Below are 20,203 nucleotides of genomic sequence, written 5' to 3' on the forward strand. Positions count from 1 at the left end.
CTGCATTACGTTGCAGAGAACAAGCCTCTGACGTAATACACTGAAATTCCCCTGGGAACTCACTGAAGAGGTTGAACAACTTGACACTAGTACAAGTTTGCTACAATGAATGATATTTTATTATTTTCTTGTGAAATCTTCCTATACATGCTACAAAATACACAAATGTCTAATTTTTCCTAAAGCCGCATCGATACACAATGCATTAACAATCTAATTTACAAAGTGTGTTCACAACAAAGCACCTCTGGGCATAACATTAAAAAGACACAAAATGAAACCAGAGCCAAGCTGAATTAAGTTATACTGGGGTTTTTTTAAGAACTTCTCTTATGGGACAACATGTTGCATGATGAGTTTTTTTATAAAGAGAATGTAACTGAGATCTCACACATTATAAAATATTATTAGATTTTGGTGCATACTGGGGTAAAATGCAAGTGGACAAGTAAGTTAACTGTTAATTAATATCCAAGTTCCAAATTTTTCAAGAACAGCTAGAATTTCAGGCACCTCCAGTGTTGAGTATCCTGATGGAGATACCTTCAAGAGCCTTGACACACTGCATTCAATTTACAAAGCATCATTAAGTAGGACTGCAGACGGGCAGTTTCCTAACCTGTACCCTGCTTATGCTGTTTATGCTTCTTTCTTTACAACCTCAAGGTCCTTTTCCACCAGGTTTTTTAAATATCTGTTTAATTAACTATCTATTACCCTACTAGCAATTGGAAAAATTTATATCAGCTACAATGCTACACGCTACAATTTCTAGATACAGGTTTTTAAAACCCCCAAACAGAAAGCTCTTTTTATCCTTATCTATGGGAAAACAGTTGAAACTAATATTCTTATCTCAGAAACGAAAACAGGATATGGGAAACAGGGCATACAGTTCTACCTTTTATTGAAACTTTTTTCTAATAGTAAGTCATTTTCACCTAAAGAAGCATGAAATTATGGAAATTATTTCTATCACTGGTAGGGGACAATTCAAAGGTCAAACAGTGTTTTCAACCTCTGTAAGTACCAGTACTACCTGACAATGTGGTACTTAAGGTGGAAAACAACAAAAAGCTTTACATTTCTTTTTTAGAATTTTTCCTTCCTAGGATTCTTCTGCTGCAAGATACACTTCAGAAGCAAGTGTTCTAATTAAATGAAGTAATTACAGTTTAGTCAAATTCACCGCTGCTCATCATGACCACTTACAGCAAGCTTTATTTAAAAAAAAAAAAAAAAAAAAAAAGTAGGAGAGCTGTAATTTTGGGGGGGCAGCCAGCAGAGAAAGGGAAAAAAAAATTATCCAGCCTACCAGTAAACAGGCTGGCTGTGCACTAAGAAAGCATACAGCTAGCTATGAAGCTCTAAAACCCAATTACTTACAGAACTTTGAGTTCTTTCAACCCAGACAAGGCCTTCGGATGGATAAAAGAAAGGTCATTGCCAGCCAGTCGCCTGGAAAAAAATTGCAATAATAAATTCAGTCACAAAATACAGTACTTCAACAGTCATGTAACAAGGAAAATCACCAATACATCAAATCTTGCAAGCAGTTATGCATTCTGCATCCAATTATGCCATATTCATGATCTTCCAAGTTTGCATCAGTTATTTCAGTCATCACACATTTTTAATGACGAGAACCCATTACTCAGCCTCATGGATATACTTTTGCAAACATGCTAGAAAACACACACCCCAGAAGGATAAAGAATCTTCTTATGGTACGAGGTTTGAAAAAGTGCATTTACCAACTATTAACGTGATCCTCTGGCTTTCAGCATTGCTCTGCTGAAACACATGCTCTGGTACCCATGTGTTTTTAATCTATACAGCAGTTTCTAAAGAAACTATGCAGTTAAGTAAAAATAGCTAGATGCTAGCATGAGGCAGGGAAAAGTTTCTATGAGAATCCCAAAAGCGAAGACAATATTTGCAAGAAGGCGGTACACACTCCCGGTGCTGACAACTGACAGCAGGATGCCTGCTGACATTACCAAGAGGTAATCTTGGTAATCTTTCATCTTTTTGGTCAGCTATTTGGACAACGTTTTGAGAAAAGAAAACTGTTTTGGGGGAGGGAGAAAGGGAACAGGATTCTCAGCCGTACTTGCTCTCTCTCAAGATGTGGCCGGTTTCAAACTTGCACTGCTAGATACTAACACAAAGTAAATTGTGAAAACCACCATGATATTAAAAGTAATAAATACAGGAGATGCTGCAGAAGACAAAGCAGGAAAGTAGAAACAGCAGCCAAAACAGCTGCTTTCAAATAGCTCATTCCGCCTTCCCCCACTCCTTTTTTTTCTTCAACCTTTTTACCTCTGTCCTGACCAGCAGACCCTGTGTGGTCCAACCTTTGTTGAGCTGCTAATAGTTGTGACAGGAGGTATTTTATTACGGGTAAAAAGACAATAATGCAGAACACCTGGTAATCCATAGCTGCCAAAAGATGCCATCATTTCAGCCAAAGTATTTGCTTTCAGACTTGGTTTCATATCCAAGCTAAGCAAAAGCAATGTTGGAGAAGGTTGTACAATGAAATAATCCAGTAGAAATACTATGTACAACGCAGTAAGTGTTAATAATTAAAAAACAGTCAATGTGCTTTAACAAAGGTTACAGAATACCAAAACCCATCTCTGCTGTTACAGGGCACTGTGAAGCAAGCCAGCACACTAAGGAGAAAATATTATTTTCAAGAGGCAAATGAAGGAAATAACAAGAGCATCATCTAAAGTATCAGCTTGCCAGAACACAGCAATGTTATTACGTTTTTATCTTGGTCTCTAACTACATAAAAGAGATTACCCAGAGAATTTGATGCCTACATAAATCTGCTTTCAGCACAATTAATGACTTAATAAAATGCTGCCTGATAGAGAGGATACTAGTTATGTTTATCAAATCCATTTGTCAAAGGTAAATGGTTTTATTTATACACCAAGAGAGAAGAGCACGGCTTCTCATGAACAGGAAGGTGACAGCAACAGCAGATACTACTCGATTTTAGAAAACCGTGTTACTATCATTTGTTAAAGTAGACCTTGGTATTTAGTCTTTGTATTCTCACACACCCCCCAATCACCGTAGCTATGGCTCTGGCATCATTACAAGTATGCTTAAATCACAGCTTCTTCTGTCTTAACAAAAAAACCCCACAACAACAACAAAAAAACCCAAACAAACAAAAAAGACCTCTCCTGACTACTGAGAAAAGTTTGTCTCCATGGCTTGTGTATAACCAAACAGCTCTGAAACCAGAAGAAAAATAAAAAGAATCAATGTACACTTATTCTTGAAATCTCCTGTCTGCAAACAACCTCAGGATTTCAGAACTGTGACATGGTTTTTCAAATACTTTGAATTTTTAACATGAATGAAAAATTCCAGATGGCAACTAAACACTCCCCTAAAATTCACTTTGTTGTCAGCAGCTGCCCAAATCAACTGTATTAACTTTATATGGGGGACGTGGAGGGAGGTTTGCAATATTTCATGGCTTTCTTCTTAACAATTTCCTAAGAAGCTCACTGTAAACAGAAAGAAATATTGATGAAACATGCCGGGTCTCTACACCAGAGAGCCAGTGATCTGCAAAACACATGTTTATCTTAAAGAGTGTTCAAAACATCAAACTATAAATCCTTAAATCAAGTGAAGTTTAACTGAGGCTATAGCACCGAATTATTTTGGCACTCAAGAACTACTAGTTGATGTCGATTACCTACCACAGGCTTCCAGAAGTGGCAGCCCTGGTACATGTGTGTCAGGCAGCTCTGGCTGCAGAGCTCTGCCGAGGTTCCCCGTTAAACGGGCTGGTGTGCGGCTCATCACGCATCTGCTGTAACTTCTTCCCCCCCGCCCCAAAGAGACTGGGGATTATGATTTGTTTTAAAAAAGCTAAACTAAATCCAGTTGAATAGCCTCCCCCAGTCTCACTGTGTGTCACTAACACAACCTACAGAGCACTGGAAACAAAATACAGCTGAGCCAGAGCAAGACTTGCGTGACTTCAAATAGCAAGACTTCGCCTGCCTCAAGGCAACTCCTGTTTATTCAGCCTTTTTGCAACCAACCAACAGAAAAAAAACAACCTGCAATCCATTACATTTCCGCTTCTCCTCCATCTGGCAACTTTCCAGGAAACAGGATACAACTAGCCAAGTGTGCAAAGGCTTTACTAATCAGCTTGCCAAATATACATTTATCATTCATGTCCTAGCCTTGGGGAGCATGGCTGCTCATTAGGAGGTTTCAACTGCAGCTCTCCGGCAGGCACAGACCGACATATCATACGCCGCTCTCAACATGCTTCCCTCCGCTGCAGCATGCAGCAGCGGGGAGGATGGAAAGATTTCTCTTTACATAACCAGGTTCATTTTAAAGAGAAATGAAACATTAATGGCGTATAATATAGTGCACGTACAGCTTATAAATTAAGACGTCACTGAAATCATCCAGTCAGGTTTTCCACACGTTACCTCCTTTCAGCATGTCTCAAAAAGTCACATTCAGATTTTCAAATATAGTGTTTAAAACATTTGAGTATTTAAAAAGCACGTCTGTTTCTCTCTTTCTGTCTCTCTCGCATTCACGGTAAATGGTCTAAAGGAAATCACAGCTTTACCGAGCCCCAAACTCCAGCACAACAGAAAGGAAGCAAGCTTCATCTCCTTGCAACAAGACTGACTAACCTGCTTGGGACCAGCCCACGGTGGGACAACTCCACACTGCTACAAAGCTACCTGAAGGCAGCCCTACATCCACGCTGTCGAGAGCCGAGTACCCATCCTTCCCTTCATTTTGAGTGGAAAGAGTCTCAGAGACCTGGTCTAAAAGTCCAGCTATAGTTACTGAGTCAAGGCGCATCACCACTAGTTTGAGCTCTTTTTCCAAAAGGCAGAGGACTGTAAAACACATTCATCCACAAAGACAGTAAAGACAATTCAACAGATGACTATAAAGTGCCCTGCTATGCTATAGGCCACAAAAAACTTAATTTGTTGTCTTTTACTTCTCACTGTACACAGACACAGCAGCAGACATCATCTATCTGTGGGGGGTGTAAACGTGTATCACGCTGACCAAGAGTTTTCCTGCTAACTCAATCATGACTCCCCTTGCTTGGAAACTCTGCCCAGGACTGCAGGTATCCTGAAATAGCCCAGCCGAGTTACACCTTGGAGGCTTCTGCAGTGGAATCACAATTGTAATGTGTGACCACATTAGTATCGTTCTTCTATGTTGGCAACCTCCTTGTAATTGTGTGGTATTGAAAACTGTAGTCCTCTATTTTTACTTAAACAAACAAACAAAAAAAAGTGTTTCAATGGGACAAAATTTCTGCAAATTTGGACAAATTCAAATAGACAGAATCAATTTCAGCATAGCAGGATAACAGAGTAGGACACACGGAGGACAAAATACTTCTGCTATCCTGTCATATATAGGTGAGCAATACCCTCTAATCATTCTTTTAAGTGACACAGTAAATGATCTCCAGATGCAGAGGATACCTTGTTGTTATTACAGAAATCTGGATACAGTCTGGCTGGGGAATAATATTCCATGGTATCTCGTTCCCAGAGTACACAGCAAGCATAGCTTCTTGCACTGAAGCTCTTCTGAAAGCAGCAAAGACTGTTTTGTCTCTTTTGGGAAATTAAAACTTCTGCAATTATGAGTCTGGCAACCTGGCTGCATGTTAACTGAGCCAAGGTAATCACTGGTGTCACTCCAAAATCAGGGAGGATGTCCCAGGGATACATTTTTGTCCATAACAATTAAAACCATCACTCTCATTTTGACAGGATGCAATACAAACTTCTTGGAAACCTCTCTGCTTGCCTTACATCCCAGATGGTGGTGAACCCCAGGTTACTTGAGCAAAGAATTACGTCTCCTTCTGTCCTTCTGAAGATATCATGCACATACACAAAGTGGTTTTGCTGTGGTTTGGTTTTTTTTTTTTTTTCCTGTGGCGGTATTCTGGGATCCTCCTAACCTCATCTGTTGATCTCGTCTCTGATAACAATACATGGGCTACTTTTTCCATAGATCAACTGTAATCTTACTTCCACGCTGAAAATTCAAATACTGACACAGACTGCAATCCTGACATGCCATAATAAATCACCTGATATATGATTTTTATTTCTACCTTAGCTGCCTTCTGGTAAGACTCAAGACCTAGTCAAGGCTGAACAGTCCACAGTCGCCTTCAGACTGCCCACCACTGGTTGTCTGCCCACGCAACATCTCCTTTTAGCTCTCCAACTTTTACCTACCTATTTTCATCCCGTTGGAAAATATTCCATTGCTTTCCCACTTGCACTTTTGCAATTTCTTTACTTTTTTGCTGTCTTACATCAAACTGTTCTGCCATCCTTACATGCCTGTCCCTCACATCAACTTTTTCAAGGTTGTGTTTCCCACACAAACTTGAATTTTACTTCATGTTCTCCTGCAACAGAAGTAACCCTTGAAAACGCCTTATAGACACACTTGCTGGGTATCATGGATTAAATTTTCTCAAATTTAAGAAAAGAGCTTCAGGTTCCACTTACTCCAGAAAAGCAGCTGCTTTGGAACAGAATTCAGTTTTCTTAACAGATGATGCATAGTTCTGTGCTGCAATTTATTCATCGAGGCTTGAAGCTTTACACAAGAGGTACAGTCATTTGCAGGAAAATACCAGGGGCTCACCGCTTCCCCCATGCAGAGATCCGTTGCCTGTGCAGACAGCTCCTACCCAAGCTGGGCAGCTGCAGAAGGGGCCGGGCTGGTAAACGGAAGCCGTATCACCGGACTAAACTTCGCTTTGCTTATCTGTGATTAGCAAACAGCCCCTTTGGGACTTTTGTCAGCTGCAGCCTGCTGCACGGCTGTGAAGCCAATCAATAACCTACAGATTACTCCCAATTCTTCCACGCCAATTTAGCATAACTAAATGGATACTTTATTCTGCTGCTGCTAATGGAAAAAGCGTTTGTCCCCTTCTCCTTTTCTTGCAGTAGTTTCAGTATTATACGACCTCAACCGCTATTTATAAAATCATGAGTACGTAAGCCAAGATGCATCAGGACTGAAAAAGCAAGTCTGTAACTACAACCAGCACTGAAACTGCACCAACTCCATCCAGCTGAGTAGGCACATCTCATCCCAAGACTCCCCTTTCTAGCAGTTACAGCTTTCTCAAAGTTATACTGAACTTCAAGGTAACAGTTTGTTTTCAAAATGCATTCCTGGTCTAAAAATTTAAAATGTTTAAGTAAACTAAAACTGATTGATTAAAAGAAGTCTAAAGCCTGTCCATAAGTTCTACTGTTAATTGTCAGCAAGAGTCACCAGCACCCACTGCAAGACAAAATAATGGCTCTATGATATTCCTTTTCATGGACTACCAAAGAATAGTTACAATTATATTTTATCTTGTTAACAGGAAAATAAATTATGATGGATTTTGAAGAAAGCAAGCATTCCCATCCATGCAAATTATGCTCTATCATTCCATTTGCAAGCAGCATCTGTACTGGGGCAAGACGTCCTCGAAGTAGAGCCCACACGCTACAACACATACGCACTGAAGGAAACACATATAACCTAAAACAATACAATATGAGCTGTTGAAGCAAGCTGTCTTTGTCCCAACTAGTACTCTAGTACTAGTCCCAACTAGTACTCTCCAGAAAAAGAACAGAAGTTTGCACAAATTTTCTAACATGGACATGTCTTAACAATAAACAATATCGTGTTGTCTTGAAAATCGGTAACACCTAGTCTACAGCAATGACAAGTTCTTGCATTGCATATACAACTTCGATTCTTCTTACCTCTAAAGTGGAAAGCAGAATACATTTTATAAAATGCACCTTCTTCTCCCTAATTGCCTTTGCACATCTTGCACTGTGTCGCGACAACTTTCCTTTGCTCTGCCATAGGCCAGGCAGACGTTTCCCTCGATGGCTATCTCAAGGCACTCCGGCAAGTCTGCATACGCTGATCTAGGTTCTGCCACTCTGGATTTCTATTTCCCTCTAATTTCTCACTGCACGAACAGCAATCATTGCAGACGCCATTGTGATTACTGGAGAAGAAGCTACCCGAGACAAATATTCCATGTTCCTCACCATGATGCACAAACTTAAAATACTTCAGTGGCAGAGTAGGGGAGAGGCTGGGTGGCTTTCAGGATTTGATTTCTTCTTCCCATCCCCTCAAAAAGCCATCTCTAACATTAACTTCCCCTTTTTGCTGTGGATGCTGAGAGATCGGGGGCACTTAGCTGTGCTATGGGAATGACTTCCACAGCAGTGAGCCAGCTGCTGAGAAAGCAGAGGGGAAATTGTGGTTGACAGCTCCAGTTCAGAGGGCTCCGACACTCTGAGAGGGATCTGTGGATTTGATATCGGCTTCATCACGGGCAGAGAGCAGCACGTGAGGGAGACAGGCTCTCTGCTGCTCGTGCACATCAGCAGATGGGCTGCTACACTGAACCGACAAGGAGCTCTTCCAGCACCAATACACTCCTTCCTAGCTATAAATACATTTCACTTACCTAGTCTGTAAAGCAGAGACACAGAGATGAAATTAACCAAGCTCGGTTTTCATCAACTGGGATGCAACAACTGAATCAACTACAGATTTGTGCTTTTAGCAGATTAGTGCTATTTGGATGCTCAGAAGGTTTCCAAGATCATTAAATATATTGATGGTTAGACATGAGAGAGTGGAAGAAATGACTGTTGAGATAGTAAATCCTCAAAGTTGCTTTAATCTGTCCATCCACACTGTGTCTTGCCCTGATATTTACTGGCTTTCCAGGCATGGGATCTTTTGAATGACCACGCATCTAGCAAGTGACGCTGCAAAATGTGGAAGTGGATTAAATCTACATATACTTGGCAATTAAACCTTTGTTACCAGTTTTCTAACCACTTGATACACATACTGGGTAAATACAAGACCCAGGTTTTGTAGACACCTCCACAATTAATGACCTTAGAGAAACGGGAGTAATTTTCAATATGATTCTTTGTTTCAGATTTAGGTCAACTGTTAACTTTCCCCCAGCTGAAAAAAAAGCAAATGTTTTATCAGAATCGTCTAGAATTTTACTTTTATATAGGAAGGGCAGGAAAAGAACTTTACATGAGTACAGGTTACTACTTCTGTGCCAGGATAAAATCTGCCAATGCTAATTAGGCAAGAGTTACCTCAGTACTCACAAAAACTATACCAAGATACAACCACCCAAGAGGAGGGGAGGAAAGGAAGTAAAAGAATGACTTAATCCCTTACCATGTCTTCTTATGGTAACATGATATGGTGTCTTGATATGGTGTCATATCAAGACACTATGATGACAGAACACAATTACTTTCTCTGAGTACAGGGATAATGCATTTACCTCCAACAGATAGCATTTGTTTTTTCTGCATTTCTCTCTGAATATCTAAGGCTTTTGTGACTCTTCTCGAGGCTTGAGCCTGGAACTGGCTGCCTGCTCGCCTGCACACATACATCTTTTGTCCCACGTTCCAATTCCTGAAACTGAAAAGAGGAGGTGGACTGCACGGTACAAGCACTGTTTGGGGGACTCTACCTGGACAGACCCAGTCTGAGAGCTTCTGAGGCTACTGCTTGGCCTCCAGAAGTTTATCTGGTTTATATGTTCAGACAGCCCCAGCCTGGCAGCCCAGGCAGCATAATAAATTCAGGCTCGTAAGACGGGTCTTGAAGCGTAACACCAAACAGTTCAGCCTCCAGGCCATTTAGCTAAGCCAGCTTCTGTGTGCATGCGCATGTGGAAATAATGCTGAACACAAACTCAAAGACGACAGATAAGGAAAAAGTTTTGTTTCCCTCTAAATGTACTTGCAGCAGAATAACCAGTCTCCAGATCCTTATATGCAACTGTGCCAACTTTTGAAATTAACATGTAGAAACAGAAACTGGAAAAAAACTTCCTCATCTTCTAAAAACAATGGAATTTACACAACCTACTAGCATTTGTCCCCACAAACAAGAAAAATATGCAACTGTTGAGCACAGCAAGAACCTTCTAAGCTACAGAAATATTATTCTTGTATCAGCAGGATTGAAACGGATCCAGAATCAAACTGATTTAGGACTCGCATAGATAAGAAAACATTAATTAAACACAGGTTGGCCAACATGTTTTTAAACATCATTTAGCATCTAGTGCAGACCAAGTAGGTGATGTTTAAAAATATCTTAGCTGACTGTGGTTAATTCTACTTGGGAGTCTTTGCCTAAAGGTTTGTCTTGACTAGAATTTGAAGGTGCAAGTTACAACACGCCAACACACTTTCTAAAGCTCCGGCGCACACAAGATAGCAAACGCTTCTAATGTATGCTAGCTGGTCAAGTTGAAGCTTAGGTTCTTAACTTGCTACCACATGTGAAACCTACACCTTGCATTTTCTTCATTAGAACTTTACCTCTTGGAATTCAAGCTGGAGCAACTGAGGAAACTACCTCCTCCAGCTGTTCAAATATTCAGAGCTGGCAGACGGATGAAGAGTGCTCATCAGCTTCCAACACAACGTCAGCCAGCTATTTTTGAAATACCAAGAGGACGTCTACACTGGCTGCCTTTATAACAAGGCAGCTGAAGAGAGCTCTTGGCTTGTTCCTCCGTGTCTGCTGGCAGGGCTAAATGGACAGATATAGGGAGGCAACGTCTCCAATCGTACCAGCTAGTTTCACAAGAGGATGTTTAACCACAGCCTCAGTTACCACATGTCAACTTACACAAGGCATCAGGACAACTTTTCTCATGAAGATTCATCCTTACCTTTTCTACTCAAAACAAGGCCTTTGTCTCCAGCTTCCCACTACAAATCCTGCTCACGTCTATGAAAGGGAGAGGAACCGCACCATCTCATCAACGTTCACAGGCTACCTTGAAAATACTATTTTAAAAGACCTAGCACTGAAGGACAAAAACCTCCTTCCACCAAATGCTCCACAGCCAGGTGAGGAAAGACACTGCATCCCAGCTCAGCCTTGGTGGCCTTGGCAGAACTCCAAGACATGCCTTATTCATAAAACCAAAGTAATAAAGACAGACGCTCCCCCTCCCTCCCCAAGGATAATACAACTTGGTGCTGATGCAGAAATTAGAAGGAAGGGGACCATCTAAATTACACACTGAAATAGATACTACAAAAGCAAGCAGCTGTGACATTTCAGCCAGGTGGTCATCTTCAGCTGCAGTCAAGAGGAAAAATAACTCTAGACATTTCCCTTGCAGATACTTCCTGATTACAACCTTATGGCAAAAACACCTCATTTTCACTGCCAGTATGCATTTTAATTAATCCTTATGTTCTTAAAATATACTTTGTCAATTAAAAGCCATGATCAGACACTCTTGTGGGGGGTGGGGGAGGGGTTTGAGATGGTTAAGTAGATCTCCTAGTGCTGTGATCAGCATGGATATAATTAAATAGTCAAGCAAATCCTCAGTTGTACTATTTCTTTTTTCCTGAAAAGTTGCACATGTGCTGTCTCTCGCTTACTGTTTATTCATCTCTCAAAAAGCAGATTAGCATTGTCTTTCAGAAAAAGCTTTTATTGATCTAAACTTTCCTTTTATCACTTTATTTCCCTAACCATTTTCACCAGCTATTGAATAAAACCCTTAATAAAGTTTGTCCTTGACTGATAAAAAAAGTAAGTATCTGAGGGTAGTGTCACAGAAGAGAGACTGTTTCATATCATATACGAACAAAAACCAGAAACACAACGGACCCTGACATCAGCATACATCGGGAAGGTAATCAAGCACTGCTGTCTCTTGGTGCCTTCAGCAGTGATTATTTTCCCTGCAGTATTACTGGGCATGATATGGTCTTCAAAACCCTTCAAAAGTCAGACAGCATCCTCCCTAGCCCTTGTTGGAGAAGGTCAGAGCCTTGCCCCAAGGCTGACTGGTTGGGAGGGGACCAGTGCTCCCCTTCAGACAACCACATGCTTGTGCCACGGGCAACCTACTGGACAGCAGGACAGCTTGCTGTCCTCTGCCTTCCTACCAGCTCTCACATGGCCCCGTAGCCAGACAGCCAAAACCTTATCATCTAAACCTCACCCATCTGTGCAGGGCAAATAAGACAACATCTTAAAGGGTTAAGAGTGGAAATTAAAACAAGGTTAAAAGGTCATTAAGTCAAGGAGACTTTTCTTTATTCGAGTGGTTTGAGTTTCTGAAGCCAGACTGGAAAACTGGCCAAGAATAAAAATAATTTTGGTTTGCCTTCCTTGATGAGAGAGTGCCTTTTTAATTAATCCAGCAGATCATTCACAAATATAGGGAATGGAAATCACATAGTTAAAACCCTTCAGACTACTTTAGATAACTTTAAATATTAGAAGGAACTGCCACCATTTAGAAGAGCATCAAAACATAACACAGCCTGGCTCTTCTAGTTAAAAATTCACACTGGAAAATGGTTTCTGCTTTCTAAAAACACTGCATTATCTAACTATATTTCCCTCTTCTAGCTTTCTATAAATACTTTAAGGTGTGGTTAGAAAACTGTGGCCAAGTTCTTCAAGGATTTTTAGTTTCCATATCAAGTTCAGGGCTGCAGCATATTTACGTTAACATTTTCTGGAGAATACACTTCATTAACTGCTGTGGCAAAACCCTTGGTGGTCTGCTCCTCACTGACTCTGACCATTGCAGTTTCAATCATTTGCAAATTACTTCCAGATGGGTATCAGTTACACAGAGATGGAGAATTTTTATAACATTTATAAATAGTGCAAGAATCCTACAGACATATGATAAGTGTGCTATGTAGCGACACGCATGATGAGGCTGTGAAGAGGGGGCACACGGAGCACATAACCCAACGGGTGGATTCTGCCCACGGACAAGCTGGAATCCCTTTGCTTGTACCTGCGAGTAATACTCAGGCAGGACACTATCTCAAAGGTAAAAATCCTCAAATTATACCTGCAAATTTGATACTTCGCAGGGGAGTCAGTTCCCTAAAGATGGCCATTTAGTGCCATTTCAGATGCCCTCTTCCACCTGGCCCCAACTGCCATTCCAGGCGGCCATCGGTCTCCCATCTGCGTCAGACCTGCCAGCCTTGTGCGGGTGTCTCGGATAACCCAGCACATCTAAAAACAGCACGGGATGCATACATCGAAGCACCCAGGTCACTCCCCCTTCAGTGACATAGAAGGCACCTTTTAATCGAGCAGCCGCCTTTTACAAGTCTGGTACGCTGCTTCTTCCACTTTTATTTGCTAGTGTTCATTTTAGGATTCAAAAAACAATCCTCTGAAGTCTCTTCGGACTACCAAATAATTCGTTGCATTAAGGAAATGACAGCCCCCATTTTAAATTACTCCTACTGCATTTTTTAATCCCATACTCTCCATACATGCACTGTGTAAAACTCAGTTGCCTATATAATACATCTAATTGCCTCCCATTTACATTCAATTAAATTCTGTGATATTATTTTGCAATATTAATTAACCAAGTCTGTCAGGGGCTAATTGCCTGGAGCATTTGACAAATGGCAGAGGTAAAGCATGGTATAAAGAGAAAGGTGTCTGGGGCTGTCTCCTAGATGAAGAGATACTGGAGTCCGTGGTGGTGTGAGTACTTACTGCATTCCCATTAAGTTTGTGGGATTTTAATTTGCTTTAGGCGTGTAATTCTTGGGAAAAGTTCTAGATGGAAAAGTCACTTCTAGCATAGATTTCAACACCACTTTGCTTTAACTCTGTCTCTTTTTCTTTGGCATGGAACACCCAGGTTTCTGTGCTGAAAAAGCAACTTTGCCAGTGCCTGGCAGTCAGAACTTGGATCTGTTCAACTATAAATAAAAGCCCGGAAGAGAGCTTGAAAATCATCTTAGAGTGGAGAGGGAAAATTGTGGTTGTACAGTGGGAAGTACGAGTTTGGTTTTTTCTGTCTACAACCAGCAAAAATAAAGACTAAAAAAATTTCTGTACCCTGTCCCATAGAGAAAAAGGAATGGGCAGAATGAGCAAAAATATGTCATGTCTGGTGCTGGTCATTTCTATTAAGGAGGGAAGCTGCTTTTCCTTGAATCTACTTTACTCATTGTATCCCCTCTAGGAAGAATGTGAAATGAAGCAAGGGAACCTGGAGTTGACTTGTGCATGGATGACCGTAACCAGGTCTTTACAGAGAAGGAAGAAACCTTCCTCGTTTCACTGCTGGTGGGCACGGCCAGAGCCTCTGCAAACAGGCTTCAAATTCAAAGCAGGCTGCTGCTGCAAAACATTACTAACAACTCACAGGTCTCAGTTAATGGTTTTCAACTGAGAAGTACTGTACATAAATAGTGCCTACTTATGGCTCTGCTCTCACGGTCATTTTCCGGTCTTTCTGCATCCGTGTTAGCTGTTGAATTGGAGAGAGTTTTTCTTTCTAATCTTTCTGGAGTTTCTCCTACCTCTGCAGCTGTAGGAGGTAACTCGAACATGAAATGAAAATTGTATTTTTTTCTATTGTACTAAGAAATTATGATTGATTCAAATATGTCCAAACATTTGGCAAGTATCATTTTTACTGTGAAGTTGTTGGGTTTTGTTTTTTGGTGTTGGTTTTTTTTTCCAGAAGTTGCTTTAACATATCAAGTAAGCATGCGAGGAATGATTTAAAGCTTCTGGGTGTTCACATGTAATTCTGAGCTTAATACTAACTTTTTTTTTTTTTGCAAACTGAAATGCTGGAATTTAGGGGGACAATGAGGTAGACGGAGCAAATGGCTCTTAGGCAATAAGCACAATAGATGATGGCTGAAGGCTCTGCCTTTTCTCTTTACCTCCTGACACACCCCAGGGTTTATGGAAGTTACACAATATGCACACCCACCAGTTAGGTTTTATTGCTTAATTACTTATAGGGGAAAAAATGAAGTCTCCCACAGCCATCTGAAGTTGGGAAAACAGAATTGTTTGTTTTTTCAACTTTTGGTGTGAAATATGACTATAAAGAATTTGGAAAAAAAACTGAACTACAAATATAGTCTAACAAAACAACATACAGACATACAGCAGTGCATATTATAAAGCACATAAGGAATGTTGGCTAGTATATATTCTGAGCCAAGCAGGCCTCCCCAGGCCTCTAATTATTGTTTTTTTAATTGACTACTCATGCCATAGAGCCTTTCTTAAATTGTGTCAATTACACACACGCACCATCTGAAATCCTGGTAAATCTATTTTCCTTCATGAGGGATTCTCGACTATATTGCAAATTTAAGCAATACCTGAAATCACAGGGAATAAACCAGAACCTGTGAAGTTGGAACAATGCTTGCCTACTTCATAAGGGTTTGTCTCTTTGAGGAAATGAGCTGCTCTTTCCCTAAGGTGCATTTATTGAAATAAACCTCTCAACACAGCATTCATAGTTCCAGTCTAGCCAAAGTCATAACTAAGGACAGCCTTACTTTGTATTTTAAATGCTCTTTGATACGAGAAATGATACTTTGACACTGTGAAAATGCAAGAGAAGCAAAGCAAATTGCAGTGGTATTGTCTTATCTATTGCTTATTACTGGAAGTTCTCAACGCTCTCTGGCAAAGGTTGAACCATTACCCTCTCTTCATAGATAAGGAAACTAAGGCACACAGAAGTCACTTGCCACATAATAGTACTTACTAAAGTAGTTATTGAAATTCAAAGCCTTCTCCCTATTTATTGACTGTGAAACCCAACCTAATCCAAGGCTATGCTGTGAAAGGGTGCTTCAACTTTGCAAAGGCATCTCAGTTAAGACTTCAGTTCAGCAACCCACTGGGTACACGAGTCTTAGCGCAGCTTGAGAATTCAGAAGTCCAAGTATCACCTGAGTAACACCTAAAAAAAAAAAAAAGCTAAAAAAAAAAAAAAAAAAAGAGTGGGACAAGAGGGAGATGGGAACCGGAGAGAGAATTTCTGCCAGAGAAACTAAGAATAAGCAGCTCTGTATCACAGAACTTGAATTTCTGATGCAGGTCAGGATGGGCTTGTGAGCGCTGCATCTGCAGCCTACAGGGGCAATGGGAGCAAGCTGCTCAGTAAATGAAACAACATGTATTTTATGGAACTTATGCAACAGCTATACTGTAGCTCCTTCGGAAACAATGGTAATTACACACCTCTCGTGTTATCTTTGGATAACACTGTAATTAGTATGTGTCATCACTCTAGCCATGATTAAAATAATTACCGTAAAAAGTCCCTTGTAAGTAGCATTTACTGTTCCGGTTTCCAAACATGTACAGGTTGGTGTTTTTTTTAAAGTATAATTGCTTTCTCTGTTCGCAGCTCAACTCAACACTATTTCTTTCCCCACCCACCTTCCACTTTACGCAGCCATCTGACGTTGTAGCACAACTTTAATGTGTGTGAAATACTTACAGCTCTTCCAAGTAGGGAAAGTTCTTGAACGCATCCTCTGGTAGCCTTGTGATGTTATTCATGCTGATATCTCTGGAGAAGGAAGAAATACAGATTTATCAACAAACAGTAAGGAATTTTTACACTCTAGGAAAAAGAAGAGGAAAAAAAAGCCTTATCAGATGGTATGATAACAGGAAAAAAAATATTCTAGCATCACACAGTAGTATCTTTTGCTAGAAATTTGCATGCTAAACTTTCAAAGCACAGTAATTTGAAAATCCAGTTGCAGCAAAGACCTATATAATGAAAAGTTGATAAAAACCTTTTCTGACAGCTCTAAGCAAAACAAGTTACTGGGAAACTACAGGGTATGGATGTATAGAAGAGGCTCTACAGTACTGTTATCCGCAGGACTAATTTTTACCAACTAACACATGCATACAATTTTAACACAGATGATTAAGACCGCTCTAAAACCACAGCATATGAAAAAATTAAAAAAAAAAAAAAGATTGTGACCACCCACCACGCAAATTTTCATCCCACAATGTCTTTAAAAAAAAATGAATACATGCATTGGGACTTAATAAAGAGTTTCTGGCAAACATGGCTTCTGGAACAACTGACAAGAATAGCAGAAACATGTCCTAGCTCTACCACAGTCATTTTTTTGTACAAAACCTATAGAAGTCCTCGAGGTAATAGTTTTAAGCAGATTGCATTCTCAGTCCGTGAGCAGAGACAGGCCGGCAGCAAGTGCTTACATGATAGGTATGCAGACCTGTTCAGCTTTTTTCTTTCCAAAGGAGCAGTAAGTGGCAAACTTGGTGCCATCACCTCAGTTCACACCTACATAACCATCACAGATAATCCAGTCCTAAAGCAAGTTATTACTCAATGTGAGTAAAAGTAGCACGAAAACAATTCAGTTTGATAATTAAACTATTAACTGCCTAACAATTCATGACATAACCCAAGTTCTTACTTTCCACTTGGTTACTGCTTTTTTTTTTTTTTATTAAGTAGTTTAACAAGCAATTCAGTGAGACTCATTAGTACAGCCCTCCCAGCTGCCTTCTGCTTGCTGTCTTCCACACGTTCTCTAGCATCTGTGTGCCACCTTCTCACATATTTCGGGTAAAAAGCAACCAAACAAAGCCAAACCACCCCTTCCATCTCACCGATAGTCAAGAAGTACCACTGAAGTTCCTGCATGAAGATCTGAAGGGCTGGTGACTCCATGCAGGACAGCAGATTTTGTTTGCCACCTAAAAAGCTCAACCTCACAATACAGTACCAGCCCTTGCCTACTGCTGGGGCAGATGTTCTTAGCCCATCCATAGCCACCACTGTTTTGCAAACATCTGCCTCAACTGGAATTATCACTTCTTCTGATGAGGCAGAGAAAGCTCAATTTAGACTCTCCCTGCTATACTGGAAGGACACAAATCCCTGAAGAGCCATTTTGCAGCAGCAAAAACAGCCCCCTCGAGAAATTAAAGTTTCACATTCAGGATACCTTGCATGGCTCCCACCCATGACAGGACTCGGTGCTGACCTTGGGAGGTTCAGAGTCAGGCCCCTAAGGGGAGCAAGGAGCATGCGGAGGGGTCAGCACCCCTTCTGAGGAAATGGTGTCTTAGGACATTTGTACCTTCTTTCATGCTGTGACAAACCAAATGCCATGTCAGTACCATATAACCCACCAAAAACATTGCAGCAGCTAATTAAACCACTTTTTGCAAAGAGTGCCCACAGTATTCCACCAGTTGCCAGACCATAATGTCTAACATGGCTCATTAAAAAAAGTTTCCTTATTTATACTGACAACAGAATGCACTATATTAAAAAAAAAAAAGCTACGGGGGGGGGGGGGGGGGGGGGGGGGATTTCCCCACAGCAGTTGACAATGTCAACTGATGTCAGTGAATTTATGTTGATATTAACAAATAACCGGCAACTGGTCTGCTGCCCCTGACCGAGCAGCACAGGCCCCAGCCGCCACCGATGCGAACACTGCACTCTTGCATTAAATCTAGATGCAACTGTTTCTTTAAACTAAACGTTTATTAAATAGCAGGCCAAAACTCCATTTCTCATACCCCAGTGTAAACCAAGAGAGTTATTCCTCAGCAGCTGTTAAGAGTATACTAACGTAACTCAAGAGCAATGGAGATCAAAATAAGGTTCAGCACATACAAAACAAACCCAATTGTGCAAGACGACCGAGGAAACCCACTGCGACACAACAGACTCCTTCACTAAGCTCCAGAAGGAGCTGAACTGGAGATGATTTATTTCTGAACTCCACAGCCTGCGTGCTTTAAGAGGTGCTTTGTATCTCAGCGGCAGCTTGGGTACCGTGAGATGCTGCAGTTGCTGCAGGGGACATTTTTCTTCTTGTGCAGAGAAGTAAATAAAAGTATCAGATACATGAATCGTCAGCTGTCTGCTCCACAGGAGACTGCAACTTTTATTCTCCCTACTCCCCGTATACATTTTTCAAATTGTCATGAATACACGTGTTTCACACATCCAGGCTAGTCCTCTCCTTTCCAGATGATTACACATCCCCTTCCAGTATCAACTAGGAAACATTTATGAAGAGGGCAGAAGGGTAAGAAGGGAGTGGAGACCCTACATGAATCCTAACAAACAGTAACCTGTGCAAGAGAATCACAACACTCTTAAAAGACTGTCCAGGTGATATAAAACTCTATTATCATATATACCGTACCAAATGGCGGTAGTAAAAATAGGCCAACAGTACATATCATCAGAAAGTGCTTTACGAATGGCGATACATCCCTTTGTCAAGGCTTCTGACTGCAACCACATTTGTTGCACTACGCGATAGCTCTTTGTGACAGAAGTAGTAAGAAATCACAGCCATCTAAAAGCGATGGTCTTGAAGTTTCTAGAGCTATAAATGCCTGATCTTCAGAAGTGTTATATGCAATCCTAAACCAAGTCAATGGAAATCATGTAGACATACAGCATGGCTGACATCCAAATTCTACGTAATTTCACCTTTCTCTGGGATCTGAAATTAGCAAAGAATTTTTTTTGCCTGTAGCTCCAAGTGTTAGCATCCACAATTTTAATATGGGGAGTAGACTCCTTGGGTGTAAGCACAAAACAGAAGACCTTAATAATGAAGATTTGAGAAGCATCATCAATATTCACAAGTTTTACTGAAACTTCTTTTCAGCGAAACTGCATTTATAACAAAAACAGGCACAAAGACACATTGCAATTCTGTCTTTAGCATTATGATGTGAATCTTCAGGGACTGCTTATCACAATGCCTTGCTAAAAAGCTGGAATTATTACAAAGTTTCTGTATTTGCCTTCATTACACATGATAGTAACTCCTACTCAGTACATAAGCCAATCTTTATAGCACTGATGCACAGACTTTGGGGAACATCGAGACACCAATTTTGAAGGCTTCTTAATGACCACCACACAAGTTTTAAATCAATTTTTGTTTAACTAAAATCATTATATAAAAGCAGTTTTGCTGCAGAAATCACAAACTGATTGCCAATGCCTCACCAATCAACGGACTTGGGTAGGCCACACTTTGAAAAACTGCTAGAAAAAAATTGTTTCAATGTAAGGGATGAGAAGGTCAAAACGCACTAATCTTATCTGACGTGCACTATCAGCAAAAGAACAACCAATACAGAAGGATAAAACCACAAAGAATTGTAGAAGCCAAAATGAGAAACTTGTTTTTATTTTTTTAAATATATATATATAAAATTATTCTTTTTTTTTTTCCAG

General features: G+C 40.5%; 1 protein-coding gene across 1 annotated transcript in view; it reads right to left on the reverse strand.

Moving 5' to 3' along the window:
* Window positions 1-20,203, reverse strand: part of LGR4 (leucine rich repeat containing G protein-coupled receptor 4) — an 82,968-nt gene that overhangs the window by 30,033 nt on the left and 32,732 nt on the right. The window contains exons 2-3 of the mRNA XM_075502032.1: window positions 16,433-16,504; window positions 1,387-1,458 (exon numbers count right to left, since the gene is read on the reverse strand). Of these exons, the coding sequence (XP_075358147.1) occupies window positions 1,387-1,458; window positions 16,433-16,504 (144 nt within the window). The remainder of the gene's footprint in view (window positions 1-1,386; window positions 1,459-16,432; window positions 16,505-20,203) is intronic.

Source organism: Mycteria americana, chromosome 5, assembly GCF_035582795.1.
Source record: "Mycteria americana isolate JAX WOST 10 ecotype Jacksonville Zoo and Gardens chromosome 5, USCA_MyAme_1.0, whole genome shotgun sequence".
Lineage (NCBI taxonomy): Eukaryota > Metazoa > Chordata > Aves > Ciconiiformes > Ciconiidae > Mycteria > Mycteria americana.